Consider the following 15,591-nt stretch of genomic DNA (forward strand, 5'->3'; position numbering starts at 1 on the left):
TGGTATTGGTCTCTCTGCTGTAGCCACGCAGTCCACTGGAGATCGAGAACGCATCAATTACAGTGATGGGTTCAGTGTGAGTTAGAAATGTCTTGCGAACACAACACACCCACACCAAAGTGGAATTTATATCTGCGTTTAAAATCGCGATATTAAAACTGATGTAAGCATTCCTTTGTCAATTAACAATATTTCGAGTTGTGGATTTATTATTGAGTTTGCCTGATTGGCGTTATAGCGTGATTGAAAACACATTATAAACGTGCACAAACTCAAAAGAAAGATGTGCATAGTCGGTATTTCATGCTTTGACTAATACATAAACCAATACGCACTCAACATCTTCCTGTTTTTAATTACATCTCAAATCGACACACCCCAGATTCCGTTGTGAAAAAAACAGGGAGTTTTCATATTCCTAAAGTTTATTTTATACCGTACTCCATTGCAGCAGGCTTAGCTGCTCGCCACAACAAAACAACTTACACTTCATGTCAATATAGACACTCAAGCCATAACCCCTTGTGCTTTCGTAATTGGAGCGATTATAAACACACATGAGACTGTGCGTAGCTGGCACCTACGCTGTCCTATACACCAGGTGCGCGTGGAGGAACCAAGCGCTATCTTCACCCGATAGAAATTCTGTTTTGTACGTTAGAATTACGATCCTCAAAATTGTCCTAATTTTTTTTGTTTAAGGATTCCCTTTTTTGAATCGATTTTAAATAAAAGAAATTCCCCCATTGTAAAGCACTACGACAGTGGCCATTTTGATGTACAGAAACAAAATTGCCTAAACCGTTGATACATCGCTCACCATGCCACAACGTATACAAAAAGACGCGCGCTTGTCAAACATCACTTTCTAGAAAGCGCGCCAAAATAAAGTAAACACGGGGGAGCTGAAGACGAGATGCATGGGTCTATTTACATTTAATCGCTTTGTCATACCTCCATCTGTTCCAGTGTAAGTATCCATAAGTCTTTCGCATCACTTGGTAGTGGAGGACGGTTTGCCTCATGAAAGAGAAATTCTTTCAAAAACTAAAAATGGGTAAAGGAACCCAAAATATGCAAACAAAATAGTTTATGGCCTGACGTTTCGACCCTAGAAGATTCTTTCTCGAAGGCTTAATGACAACACAACAGGCACGAACAGGTAAATAAGAAATGTGAAATATTATATAACACGGATCCCACCCGACGCTGAATACAGAAACTATTTTTGCACCATTTTGTGTAAAAATTATACTTTGATCTTCCAAGCTTGTTGATGTTCTAGTTTTCAGGTTTTTTTAGTTGTCTCCTTTCTCATTGACAACAACTGTAATTGATTCATCTATAGCCATATTAGTCTGAAATTCATTCAAAACATTGGGTAAAGGATCTTTAACTAATAACATTGATCACATCTAACGCTAAATACAGAAACTACTTTTGCACCATTTGTGTAAAACTGCTAGTCTTCCCAGCTGTTTGAGTTTCTAGTTTTTTTAGGGGTTGTCTTCCTTTCTCATTGACATCAATTGTAATTGTCATTGTTTTATCTGCAGTCGGATTACTCTGAAATGTTTTCAAAAAACAACGGTTAAAGGAATTAGAAATGTTACACGGATCATATCCGACGCTGAATACAGAAACTTTTGCACCATTTGTGTACAATTTCTATTTTTACCTTCAAGCTTGTTGAATTTCCAGTTCCTAGGGTTATCCTCCTTTTTGTTTACTGACAACAATTGTAATTTTCATTTGTTTCATCAGCAGTCAGATTACTCACTGGATCGGTCAAGAACCTATCAACAGATCCTTAATCCGGAAGACATCCCAAAACACAGAACCCATCCGGTTGAAGGCGTCTACGCAGCGCTTGCCTTAAAAATACCAATCAAGTGCCTCTCATCGCTTAAACTTTCATCAGTAATCCAATCTGAGGGGTAGAGAAAAACCCTGGACATTTTATAAACAAGAAAATCATCCACGGTTCAACGCTACCAATCCGGTTCCCCTAAATCCCCCAGATTGAAGCCTTATGCCGTCAATGATACGTGTCTGATGCACAACGAAAAGTAATTTCACTAATTGAATCGCGCCCAAAAAACAGATCGCCTTCAGAAAGCGCGCAAATCACATATGCATTAAACGATGGCATATTGTCGTGTCGTCTGCCAGCGATCTCTCAACTTGATAATCATGGTGTTCTCCCAAGCCCTTCTTTGAGACGTTTTCCTGTGCTCTGTATTTAACTCAGAATGGTGAACGAGAAAATGGAGTAATGCGGTTGGCTTTGACGAGTGATTGATCAGTATAGGAGGTGGGTCACGCCCCTCCCTCTCCCTCTCTCTCCTCCCCCCTTCGAATCTACTTACCCGTGTTTTATGCTTAGAGAATAGTTAACCTGTTAGCAATCAAGCGTATGTAATTAATATTCAGGAATATAACTAATTTATTGTAATCATAGAGAATAGTAAACCTACTAGCAATCAAGCGTATGTAATGAATATTCAGGAATATAACTAATTTATTGTAATCATGGAGAATAGTAAACCTTATTATTATTTTATTATTATTATTATTATTAACCGTTTGTAATGAATATTCAGGAATTAAAAAAAATCATATTGTAATGTTGTATAAGCAAACTGTAAAATATAAAAATTATTAGTTTCATCAGAAGAAAAAAATGTGGGATCTTTATGGTGAAAATAAGAAACTCGAAGTTTCAAATCATACTTAAAGGCACTGGCAGGACACTATTGGTAATTACTCAACATAATTCATAAGCACATACTTGGTAACGAGCAATGGAGAGCTGTTGGAAGTATAAACAATTTTGTGAGAAACGGCTCCCTCTGAAGTAACGTAGTTTTTGAGAAAGAGGTAATCTCTCACTAAAATATTAATTAAAGACTTCAGCTGAAACCACTTATCATGCATCTTAAAGCACACAAAGATATGCAACAATAGTGTTTTTTTCTTTCATAATGCTCCAACTGCAACTTCGATGGCCAATTGATTCCAAATTTACACAGGTTTGTTATTTATGCATAATGAGAACGCTGGTCGTTGAGACGATAGTTGGTGACGGGCCTTCTCGTGTGACGTGTCGTCGGTTGCACAAAGTTATGAACAGTCGTGTCAGCAGTAAAACACTTTACTCGAAATTGGTGACCGGCGAAAGACGAAACAAGTTTCCATAGTAACATTTTGTAAGATTTTTCTGATGGTTGGCTGCGACTTTGGCTGTGAGCTTGGCTGTGGCTTACGTCTGCCATTTTGAAGCCTCTGTTAAAAGCGCAGTGTCTGGAACGTTGCCATTCAATCAGTATACAAATTAATTTTGGTTTTTACCCATACACCGATGTGTGTTAGCATTGTATACTCAGTACTTCCCCGAGTCCTGTGAAAAATATCACAGGCATATTACTCGGGTGGGATTCGAACCCACGACCCTTGCAATTCTAGAGTAGTGTCTTATATACAAATTATTTCTCCAAAGTATCATAACAACAAGACAATTTAAGTTTGAAGTTAATTACGTAGTTGTATGATAAGATTTTAAATTAAAAAAAAGCAATGAATTTCATGAAACTGTGGAGGGGCCCGTAAAGAAGGAAAGCTTGTATACGGTTATGGTCCATCAGCAAACGTTTGCATTAAGCAGTCAATGGTTTTTAATGTCTTGTGGAAGACACCACTCCAGGTATGAAACATTTTCCTGAAAGGTAAGGTGTATTCAAGAAGGCTCAATGCAAAAGCTACTAACAATGAAAGTAGTTACCTAGACAAATGATCAATGATTGACAAGAACTAGCAAAAACAGGTCAACAATGTAAGACAGAAAACATCTATCAATCAACAAGGCCTCTTAAATTTACGCTCCAGGCCACGGTTTAAGACGGACCAACATAATGTAATCCAAAAAAACAATAGTCTGAACCGAAACAATCTGGAATATTTCAATATTTGTTTTGAGGAATCTTAACTTTTACCTTGGATTTCTCACACCTGTAAAGACTGCAAGGTATGTAGGTCTATAGTCCCGCTCCAGGGGTGTGTTGTGAGCCCAGTCATTGCGTTGGCGCAGCGCTCCTTGTTCGCCCCTGGGGGGTGTATACCGTGACTCTGGATACGAGGTGGATTCGATCTAACGCTTACGAAGTGATGAACGTACGTTCCATGTGTGTGTGTAATAGTATCATCCTACTGATGTTTCATGCGTTTGTCATAGTATGATTCCTGTTACTGTTCCAAAAAGTTGGATGGACATGAACTCATCTTATAGTCGATACGTACCAATCTCTGATGTTTCTTAACAGCAGAGTATTGTAAGTCGTGACGCTGGTCATTAAGCTAGACATTTAACCATCGTCCTTCGGGTAGGACGTAAAACCGTTGGTCCCGTGTGCTGTGCAATGCACATAAAATAAACCAGTGCACTTCGAAAAGAGAAGAGGTTCAACCGTTTTTTTCCTGGTTTGATTGGCAGCATATTGCGCCACAAAACATTGTACATCATTACATGACGCTATGTAAGCGGAGTAGTTCTCCTAATTAAACGTAGTCCCACGTTACCTTTTTGTTATGTACTTAAAAATCATCCGACCATTGACAAAGTCACTCCGCCTTCACAAGTCTGGTGTGGCATCAATAATGAGGAAATTCCAATCAAGAAAAAGGTATACTTTACGAAAATATTCAAGACACTCACATAAGAAAACAAATGAAATTATAATAATATACATTTTACAAACCCTAAGAACTCCAAAACAACTTCAGTGTCATTCCATTGAATACGTCAGCTTTATTCTGATTTATATATATTTCTATGTTACAGTAGACACGGCATGCCAGGCCCTTGAGCAAAGTCACATGTGTTCGAAAAGTAATACGTCACAACCCCATTGTGACCAATCGGGTCACGCGTCCATGACACGTGAATTAGATTGTCCAACTTGCTGAAAGATATGCAATTATTTACATTTTAGCCACGAGAGAGAGAAAAAAAGGATTGTTTAAAATGAGATGGACAAGATTCCGTTAACAAAAAGGGCTAATTCTCAAATAAGAAATTTTTAATTCTATGTCAGGTTGTATGAAGTTTAACACTAGGTGGGCACCATTTTTGTTTCCCGTTGATATAAACAAAACAAAATGTTTCTGAAGACGAGCAGAGTATACTGTTCGAAACGTCGAGACCCAACCGGCTCTTTTCAGAGCCAACACTCACCCTAAGAGATTTACTCATGGTTGTACCAGCAAGTTTACTATTTATTTATAGTTTCTTCTTAAAATGTTTTTCTACAAAAAAATGTCACTATTCGTGTCCTAAAGCTTTTCTTTCAAACAGGTTTCGCTAATTACATTTTTTCCCACGAATTTATATTAATTTTTCGTTCACGAATGCGTCCAGATACAATTGATTGACACAACTTGCATTATCTCATTAATTGCCAACCATGAGTAATTATGGTGCGCACGCGCGTCGTACAACTTACATATTTGTTGGTAAAGGCCTAATAGGTACAATATCATATATTTAAATCTTTATTAACAATGTTAAAAATAGCTTTAATATCGATGGTTATTTCTATCAGTTGAATCCCACTCACAGAAGTTTGTTTTAAATTCTTGCTTAAAAGCTATAATTACCCAAATGAACGCTCGGATGCCCATATCGAGGAGAGTCTACTGAAGATCAGCAGAATATACTGCTCACTGCTCGAAACGTCGAAACCTCCGTCTCAACCCTCCATCCTCACTGGCTTGATCGAGAAATCACGACATTGTGAATAAGGGGATCGGGGATCGAGGCTTGCTGAGCGGTTTCTTTCGCTGCATTTCTAAAGACCTCGGTTCGAATCCCACCTCAGAACGGAGCCTTGGACTGGGTTTTCAGTCCCTACCTGGTGACACTAAGATTGGTTAAATAATATCTTGCTGTTTGTTAGAATCAACATAAAACTTGGGTCCGCAGGCGTGGTAAAAGCTGAGCTCAATTTACAGAGTCGGTCCATATATGTATTTGCTTATGCCAAAAAGCCGTACTTTAGTTAAAAAGTAAAACATCAAATTCATTAACTATGCTGTTATCAATAATTACATTTTTATAAACAAAGTTCACACAGCACGGCGGCCATTTTGGATTTGATATATCAATCTATACGAGAATCATAATGAGGCACTTGTCTCTAACTCGTCTGGTGCCAAGTGGTTTGGTGATCCACCCATAGTGACCTTGAACTTGTCCATTGGGAACGTGACATCGCAAGAAGCTGCAGACTCCAAAGTGACCAGTGCCAAGTTTTGAGTTAACAACCATCTCTCTCTCAAAACAAGACATGATTTTTAAGTCATATTCAGTTGTTCACTATACAGCTACTCCCCCTTCTTTTTCTTCTTCTGTCTACTTCTTCCAGGTGAGAAGGAAGTCATTTTCGTAGAAATAAGCAACACCCCATGATTTAGACCAAGGGTTCATGGCGTCCACGTGTTCAAGTTGCTCAATTTCAAACGATTCGCCTGCAAATATTATAAAACAATCAGAATGAATATTCATTAGGCCAAAAAGAGTACACAAGAGGGCGCTGTGGTATTTAATCTCAATTTAATTCAATTCGGAGAATTTTTTAAGGCATATTTTCCATTTCCATTTCACTGGTACACAATAAACAACGTCATTAACAATAAATCGAGTAATAACAGATAACCGATTAAAGATATTGAGGCAAATCCCGGTAAGTAGTTACTTGGGTTTGGCAAGCCTTACTAGGGCAAGAGACTGGACAAAGCCCCCCCCCCCCAAAAAAAAAAAAAAAAAAAAAAAAAAAAAAAAGTTACAAGAAAAAAAAAAAAAAATTAACATTCATTTGCCATTGTTACTAGTAAATACATATAAGATAACAATGAAATGTACTTAATCATAATTAAAAGGTTAGCTTCATAATTTGGACGCGTGTTCACGAAATTTTAAATAAAATGTGGAAAACCTAGATTATTGCACAAAATTTCAAAAAAATTATTCTGGATCTGATCGATCTCTTACCGTAGAGCAGTTTGAGTTCTTCGGGGTCGAGGTTGTGTGGCGGACCACAAAAGACATCGTGCGGGATTTCAAATATATCTAGAAGATAACGACCGCTGGGCTTCAATACGTCACATATGACGTCACGATATCTAAATGGACAAAGAATTTAACAAACTAATGTTAAAAACAGGCTTTAAGTTTAACTGTCAGTGCCAGGGTGTAACGTTCCCTAAATATGACGCGTTTCCACTTTGTAGACTTTCACTTTCATCACAATAAGGCATTGTCAGAGTTTGGATGAACTGGAAATGACTGACTCCAAAACCAGCCAAAAATGAGACTCGCTTTAGAAATAGTTTGGGGAGGACGAGAAACACCCATCATGTATTAATACCGTACAAAAGATTTTATCCATGGTACAACTTATAGCTGAAGTTCAACATCAAATCTAGAATTTGTTTGTTTTCCTTGGACGTTTTAAAGTTTATAGATAGTTACGTAGATGGGAAAAACTTGTGTTCTTGTGTCTGTTGTTGCCGTCATTCGTAGTAGTAACTTTATCATTAAATCACTGTATGAAATCTGTTTTGAGTTTTAACACAAACTAAATTAATGTTGTACCCACTTTTAAAGCACGTTTAAATTGTATACTTATCATTTTGACACCCAGTGCTCAAATGATTTGTAGCATTCAAACACACACCATAATCTCCACATTATTTTTTGAGGGTATAAATGTGAAAAATGTGAGTACAAAACTTATGCTTAGACATAATGTTGAATTTCTGAACACTGTTTTACAGAGTGCGCTTGCGTTTACCTTTTTCTGTCGTCTGGGTTGATTGCGGCCAATGAGCCTCGGTCCCATATGCAGTCAAACTGACCGATGAGGGCGCTTGTCAGTGTGAAGAAATCCGTCACATAGATTGTGACATCCTTGTCCTTTCCCTAAACAAATGGAACAAATTCCGATATACTTTTAAACTTGTTTATAATGAAAACTTCTGTGACAATGGGGGACTTTTGGGACAATGGGGTCAGCAGATTTACCTGGTCAAAGCAACGATTCTTAATAATGTGCGCATGCTCAGAAGTACGTGAGACAATGGGTGCATTCGATTAGCTACCCTGGGTCAACACCGATGTGGCGTTTTTTTTTTTTTCTTTCTTTTTTCTTCTTTTTCCAGGACGAACGTGGGCACATACATTATGCTTATCCATAACGGATAGAAAAGGTTCACCTTTTGCGAACATTTTCACGTTACAATTTTATAATTTATTCATCAATAAAATTTTACGGTATAGACTGATGTAAATAATTACTTTGTATACAAGCCCGTCTGTGTCCTTAAGTGTTTCCGTCGTGTACTCAATTTCGTTCTCTGTGAAGAATTGTTTGACTCCAAGTTCAGCGATTTCACATCCCACGACGCTGTATCCTCTATCCAAAAACCTAATGATAAACAAACATAAAACACATTTTACTGAAATACCAATAATGACCAAATAGAAAGAATCAAACGATTCAAAATTATTAAAGTTACAATGGTGCTATTAGTATTATAAGAATAGTGTGTCAATTTAAAGTGGCAGAAACGTTAAAGGTGTCTTACGGCCTAATGCATTTCATTCATTCATTTTATTTCCACATCAGCGGAGGAAATAAGAAGCAGGGTTACATTCTTTTAATACATACACAAATAGATAAGACTAAACAAAGATGAAGATGGGATTTGCAAGAAGCAAATATTAATTGCGAACCCCCTCATTTATATTATTTGTGCTCCAAGTGATATCTACTTAAATTGCGAATAACAAAACAAACATTTTGAGTTTTTGAATTAGCTTATTCGACCAGTGAAAGCTAAACTGGTGAAATTGAATAACTCCTTTTGACTGATGAAAGCTGAGTCAACGGGGACATTCATTTCCAAACCAAATGGATTGAGTCTAGTGCTAAAATTAATGGTATACTATTGTTGAAATTGGTAGGTTAAAACTATAACGAAACTTACCACACCATATCCAAAGTCTTTCCGCAAAGTGGTATGAGCATTCTCGGTTCGTTCATTCCTTCTACGAGTCTATGGATGTGCTTTGTGAGCATTCTGCAAGAAATGAAACAAAAAGCTAACTCGGTTAGTGACTGGGGGGGGGGACTAACATGAGCTATAGGTTCAAAACTGTATATGACTAATTACTTTGCTTATGATTTTTGTTTAAATGCACTGGACACTTTTGGCCATTGATTAAAATATATATTTAGCATAAAACTTACTTAGTAACGAGCAATGGAGAGCTGCTGATAGTATATATTGTGAGAAACGACTCCCCATGAAGTGGAGTATTTTTACTTTAATGTTTGAATCTGAGAAAGACTACAGGCCTGGAGACTTCAGGCCTTTCTCGCGCATCTGAAAGCACACACATGTTTTTGCATTATGGACAATTTTTCCTTTCATTATTTTCTTGCAACTTCAACGACCAATTGAGCCCAATTGTTCACAGATTCGTTGTTTTATGCATAAGTTGGGAAACACCACCAAGTGAGAAAATTACCAAAGGTTTCCTGTGCCTAAACAAGGAAATTAAGTTATTATTAATGCTGTTGTTGGTTCGTCTTTGGCTGACATCATTCTCACCTGTGAACTTTTTGATTATGAAACCTCGTCTTCCCGCTCTCCCATTTCTTCTTCCAATCTTGCGCCGTGACGTAACCAGTCGATATATCCCCGTCTTGGTTTTTCTTCACCGTGACTTTCTCGCAATCCGAGCCATTATTCTGATGTCCATTCTCAACCACCTTCACTGTTTCACTCTGGACGATGGCGGCGCTGTTCTGCTTCACCTTAGAGTGGCCGTTGTTCTTCGAGATGGCCTTGATGTGTGTGTCTGTTAATTTCATTCTCTTGGCGCAGGTGGCGCCCTCTCCGCCACCATTGCAGATTCCGTTTTCCTTGGCTGCCGTCTTGCTCATGGCGATCCAAAACAACTCAAACCTGTGATGGTTTCAAACCTACAAGAAATTTAACACAAACAAAACAATAATCATTAGGCCTACTGTATATTAGGCCGTGTCCGAAACGGCGACTTCGGCTACAGCTACGGCTACATCGCGCGCGTCTGCTATTCTTCAACACTGGTAGACGCGCTGATCTAGACGTAGCTATGACGCTGCTCTAGCATTACAAAGGTTGTGAGTTCCAATCACATTCATGTTATATGCCTATAATTGTTTTCCAATAGAACTCGTGAGAGCCACTGAGTAATAAATACAGTAAAACACACATCTGTGTTTAAACCAAAAGGAATGATTTTATATCATGACATCTCCAACTGGTGCGAGCATATTTCCCCCCAAGGTCTGATGTCTTTTCATACAAACTCATCACGTCTGGTCAGTTTCACTCCTTGCATAAGTGGGGATTACTTTTATACAAACGACGCAATGCTGCGTGAAATACTGTTTTCTTTGCTGAAAAGGACTTCATTGTATGAATCCACTTCTTATGTAAAAGAGTTCTTTTCAGTTGACTGAACCAGTCTGGACTCGCTTTATTATAGTTGACATTATTTAAAGACGTCCGTTACCAACAAGTGCCCTGCCTTTAATGTTCGGGAAACAATTTCTTTCTTCGCATAAGAATCGTCCACTGTCGAAGTGCTTTTCAATGGGAACATTTTTTTCTTCTTCTAAATAGATTCAAAAAGGGAATCTTTAACCGAAACCTCAGGAACATTTTTGAGGGTGGGAATTAGTATGTGCGACGCCAAAGACGACCACGACAACGGCACATCACACTATAAAAAGGAACAGGTGGGAAGTCCCTGTTAATTTTTGTTTTAAGTTATTCGCTTCACTTCTAGCGTTAAACGATAAAGCCACCAAGCAATAATGACATTTCGGAGTCGACAATAAAAATAATAAAACACTGATTTTTTTTCCAGCAGTTGTCACAACACAAGAAGTATCGAGTATCGAGAATATTAAAGCAAGCCTCGACTGCAACAACACAACATTCACTCTGTGGTAAGCCCGCCACCGCGAGTGTTAACTCCATACACAACAATGAATGACTTACAATTAATTTCATCTTTCTTTTCAATTTTGCCCGTACAATAACCAAACCACAAAATCAATAGTTGTTGAGGAAATGGACACCACACTCAGTCTGCAAGACGCCTTGTCGTAAGGTGGCCTTTTGTTTCTGATTGTTCCTCAGGAGTGGCTTTTTTGTTCCTGAATGTTACAGCTGTTGGCAGGAGGGGGGGGGGGGGGCTAGTGGTGTCAGATCTACTCTATAATTCACTCCAAAACCAAGAGCTTGTTGCAGTAATTAAAGTGAGTACAGTACTTGTCCATTTATTCAACTCAATTAATTCTTTCGGCATCTATTTTCAAAAAGACCCTACACAAAATTTATGAAGATTCTTCTCCACGTGGCTATTGAGCCATTCCTAACCTAAACAACAGCCCCATAGCATTCTAGTTGCTAAGGTTTGGTCAACATTACCGATGACGTACCGTAAGCATAAGGTTTGGGCAACAACCTTTTTACCGCATTAAGCCTTGCCGGAACTACTGGATGCATTATCGTATTAGTAATGATCTCCATTTAATAAGTGTGACATTTAAGTCTTTTTTTCTCTTTTTTTTTTTTTTTTTTTTTTTTTTTTTGGGGGGGGGGGGGGGGGGTGGGTCGGACAACAGCAATATCGTTGCGGTACCCGCTACCAAAAACATAGGATTCGAACTGCCTCTAGCTGCCGGGCAATCTCGGTAGTCTAGTTGGTAAGACACTGCTCTAGAATTGCAAGGGTCGTGGGTTCGAATCCCACCCGAGTAACATGCCTGTGATATTTTTTTCACAGGACTCGGGAAAGTACTGAGTATACAGTGCTAACACACATCGGAGTATGGGTAAAAACCAAAATTAATATTCTTTATCCCCGATGCAAATTTAACATCTATTATAGCAATAGACCTGTTGCATTAGGTTTAATGTAACCGAACCGAGGTTTGAAGGAAAATTATTCTGGTCACTGTAAATGAACACCAAAGGTTGACTGAAAACAAAATACAAATAACAATATTAATATTTATCATCAGTCAAGATTGATTACATGGGATTTTGTCTAGTTGGTATGATACTGCTCTGGAATAGCAAAGGTTGTTGGTTCGAATCCCACCCGAGTAATATGCTTGTGATTTTTTTTTTCACAGAGCTCGGGAAAGTACTGTGCTTACAAACATCGTTGTCTATGCGTAAAACAAAGAAGTAAGTCAAGATGTAATACATAGGTATACAGATTTGCTTTCAATGTTCACATCATATAATTACATGTATCTACCTTGAATTTTTTATTAATATTTTCCAATGCTCTGCAGTCACTTCTAGGAAGAAAGGTCGCTCCAGCTCATACATTAAGTGGTGTTAACGGATATAAAGGATAAAGAAAAGAGTACGTCACAGGTCACGTGTTTGGATTACCACCTGCCGCTGGGTTATGAACGCCTCTTAAAATTTATTTTTTTATTTGTCCGGAATAAATGACATCTTTCCAGTTTTTGGTGGTGAGTTGTGGTGTCATTTTACAGGCTACACGTTATCGAGATGACGTGGTAATATACCATACCACCTGCGCTGTCATTCATTAGGGAAAATAGTTAAACACGGCATTATTATTATTATTATTATCATATTTTTTTTATATTTTTTTAGGAGGTGGGTATTGGGGTGTTTGTTTGTTTGTTTGTTTGTTTGTTGGTTCGTTCCGTTTGTTGAGGTGCTTTTACTTGAGGATAATTAATATGAAAGTACTGAATAAAGACAAAACCTTCCAGTCCTGAGATTTTGCTTAAAGCTCTTATTCTTAAACTAATGGATATGTGATTGGAATGGACTGTATGACGTAGGTGGGACAATTTATTTCTTGTGTAAGTGCCTACGATGTTATCCTACTCAGATCCGCCTTGCCTGGGGCACATCATCAAAATAACACTCTAAATCCTTCCGTCAAAATAAAACTATTTTTCCTCATTTGTAACAATATTTTGTGTTGCTTTATTTAATATTTGTATACCTGGTAGCGGAAAAAACTTAAATGCATGGACACATTTTTGGGGTAAATGTCAAAGACCAGTGTATTCTCAATCGGTGTACTCTAACATATTGCAAGAGAATAATGAAAGAAAAAAACACCCTTGCTGAAACCTGGTAAACATGTACTGACATTTATTTTATTTTCTCATTTTCAGACTTACAAAAAAAAGTTACCTACGTCGGTCAAAATTTACTGAGGAATCAAATGACCAGCATTTTATACACCTTTCACATGAGTACATTTTTTGACATGCATGTGACGAGATAGCCTATGAGGCCTGCTATTTTGACCACGTGTGAAGGTGGGGATTCATTGACCTATTTTAAATTATTTGATCCCATTCTGACTGCACAGCTGCCAGACTGACCACTGGGGATTTTTGACATGCATGTGACAAGATAGCCGATGATGCCTGCTATTTCTACCCAGTGTGAAGGTGGAGATTCATTGACCTATTAAATCATCGTATTCAGCTGCCAGACTGACCACTGGGGATTCAACACTCCGTCCATTGACTGGCCAATACTCCATTGACTGGCCAATACTCCATTGACTGGCCAATACTCCATTGACTGGCCAATACTCCATTGACTGGCCAATACTTCATTGACTGGCCAATACTCCATCGACTCGACAGACCCTGTTAATATTATATTTGGTGATTCTTTCCATCGAATCACAATACAAAACCCTAATATAAACCTAGACAACTATTAAAGTACCAGATCTGACCATGGAAGTAAAAATCTATTTCTATCTCCATGGCCTGACTGACGGCCAGACTGACGCAGTATAGAGCTTATTACACGAACTCTATGAAGTGGAACTTTGCTGAGTAGACCCCCCCCCCCGACGAGGAAAATACTCAGACAGTTAAAATGACTGACCGTGTAGGTAGCCTTTATTCAGTATCATAAAGGATTACAGTGTGTGTTCAACCATGGTTCAGCAATAGCATTATGCAATAAGAACGACAACACAATTGAGTGTATTAATTACAGACAATTAAACTTAACAAGACTGCCTCGACGGAGTTTTGTCTTGGTTCATGTTGTTGTTACAAACGCGAAATATTAAACATTGAGACCCCCAAAATATGGTCTAAATGAAGTTGGTTCAATAAGAAAGACAAAACAAATGATTGTATTATTTACACACAGTTAAATTTAACCAGACTCTACCTCGTCCGATTGTTGTGTTGTCATGTTACCGTTGCTGCAACTCGAAATTGACTCGTCGGGTGATTTTGTGCCCCTGTGTGTTACATCATCAGTTTAACAATCACCAAAGTGACCGCTTCTTAAGGTATGTCATCCCATAGTGTCTTTTAGTTGCAAACCACAGTTTCAAAACTGTTTTCTCACCACACAATATTCTACATTATACCAACATATCTCATAGCTTGTCATGGATCCATATAATTGGAGAATGAAGTGTAACGGTGTAGTTTGAAGTTGAGTTTGCTCTCAATTCTTATTTTATACAGAATGCATTTGCACCATTATATTTACCAAATGCACCATTATGTTTTGTTGTGAAAACTTCCCCATCTTCTCGTCACCTGAGTCAACTCGACTCTCATTGTATTATCTTCAGTCGTCTGTGTTTTAATTGTTACTTCAGTGATCAAATTAACAACATGTAGAATGTCATACAATGAGTACCACTCTAAACTATCGCGATATCAAACAGTGAGTTGTAATCATGATCACAAGTCACGCCAAGAAATTGTTTTTTTTTTCTTCATCTTCTTCTTAAAAAATAGAGCAATAAAACTCACCGTGTGTTGTGTATAGTCTCCTTGTAACTATGAACTGTTAAAACGTCTTCAGTACGGTCCAAACTTGAGCAGCTATTTCTTGTTGACTCCTCTGATGCGGTGACTAAATGATAGTCTCCTATGGCCCTTACCACGAGAGAGAGAGAGAGAGACAGTAAAACCAGTGATCACAAAATGACGTTTGGGACATCCAAGGACCCCAGTCACCGGTTTTAAAGCAAAGTTGGTTTAGCAGTACTCGGGATGTCTCTGTAGTACGCAGTGATGCGGATCGCTGGGTGTGTGATTCGCACGCGTGTGTCTTGATGCTCACACACACGTGGATTGGCTGTTAACGAATCATGATGTCAACAAATTATGACGTCACATGGTGGGGTGTCAACAAGCCGGGTGGCAGCTGGGAATTGGAATGGAATGGAATGACCGAGCGCCAAACTTTAGGTCGTCTGCTTTACTAAAGAGCGATGCTGCAGGCTTGGTTGCGTGTTGGAGAATGGCAAAGTGCTTCGCGAACCAGTTTTCAGGAAATTACGTCATGGGCACTTATACATGAGTTGCTGGCGTTTAATTTGGCGAAGTGTTTGCCCGCAATACTTACTCTTGGCATGAAAGTAAAACAACAAGGTGTTTTTGATATTCTCATTCTTTAGGAAGGTAGTTCAGAAATGAAAAAAATATT

At 38.3% G+C, this 15,591-nt stretch overlaps 1 protein-coding gene across 1 annotated transcript; it reads right to left on the reverse strand.

Moving 5' to 3' along the window:
* Nucleotides 1-5,233: 5,233 nt before the first annotated feature.
* LOC117304857 (thiopurine S-methyltransferase-like) lies at nt 5,234-15,148 on the reverse strand. Its single transcript, XM_033789479.1, has 7 exons — nt 14,913-15,148; nt 9,670-10,043; nt 9,043-9,135; nt 8,351-8,480; nt 7,848-7,975; nt 7,046-7,176; nt 5,234-6,522 (listed from the first exon to the last, which is right to left on the reverse strand). Exons 2-7 carry the CDS (start codon nt 10,002-10,004, stop codon nt 6,407-6,409), a joined length of 933 nt encoding a protein of 310 aa, XP_033645370.1. The 5' UTR covers nt 10,005-10,043; nt 14,913-15,148; the 3' UTR covers nt 5,234-6,406.
* Nucleotides 15,149-15,591: the final 443 nt, after the last annotated feature.

This window comes from Asterias rubens, chromosome 21 (genome assembly GCF_902459465.1).
Source record: "Asterias rubens chromosome 21, eAstRub1.3, whole genome shotgun sequence".
Classification (NCBI taxonomy): Eukaryota; Metazoa; Echinodermata; class Asteroidea; order Forcipulatida; family Asteriidae; genus Asterias; species Asterias rubens.

Bases quoted from the DNA above. Each gene is read 5' to 3' on its own strand.
- LOC117304857 (XM_033789479.1), bottom strand. From the start codon at position 10,004: ATGAGCAAGACGGCAGCCAAGGAAAACGGAATCTGCAATGGTGGCGGA. The intron at 7,976-8,350 runs GTAATTATTTAC...CCATTTGTTTAG, and splicing joins CAGACGGGCTTGTATACAAA to GGAAAGGACAAGGATGTCAC. The intron at 7,177-7,847 runs GTAAACGCAAGC...TTGTCCATTTAG, and splicing joins AACCCAGACGACAGAAAAAG to ATATCGTGACGTCATATGTG.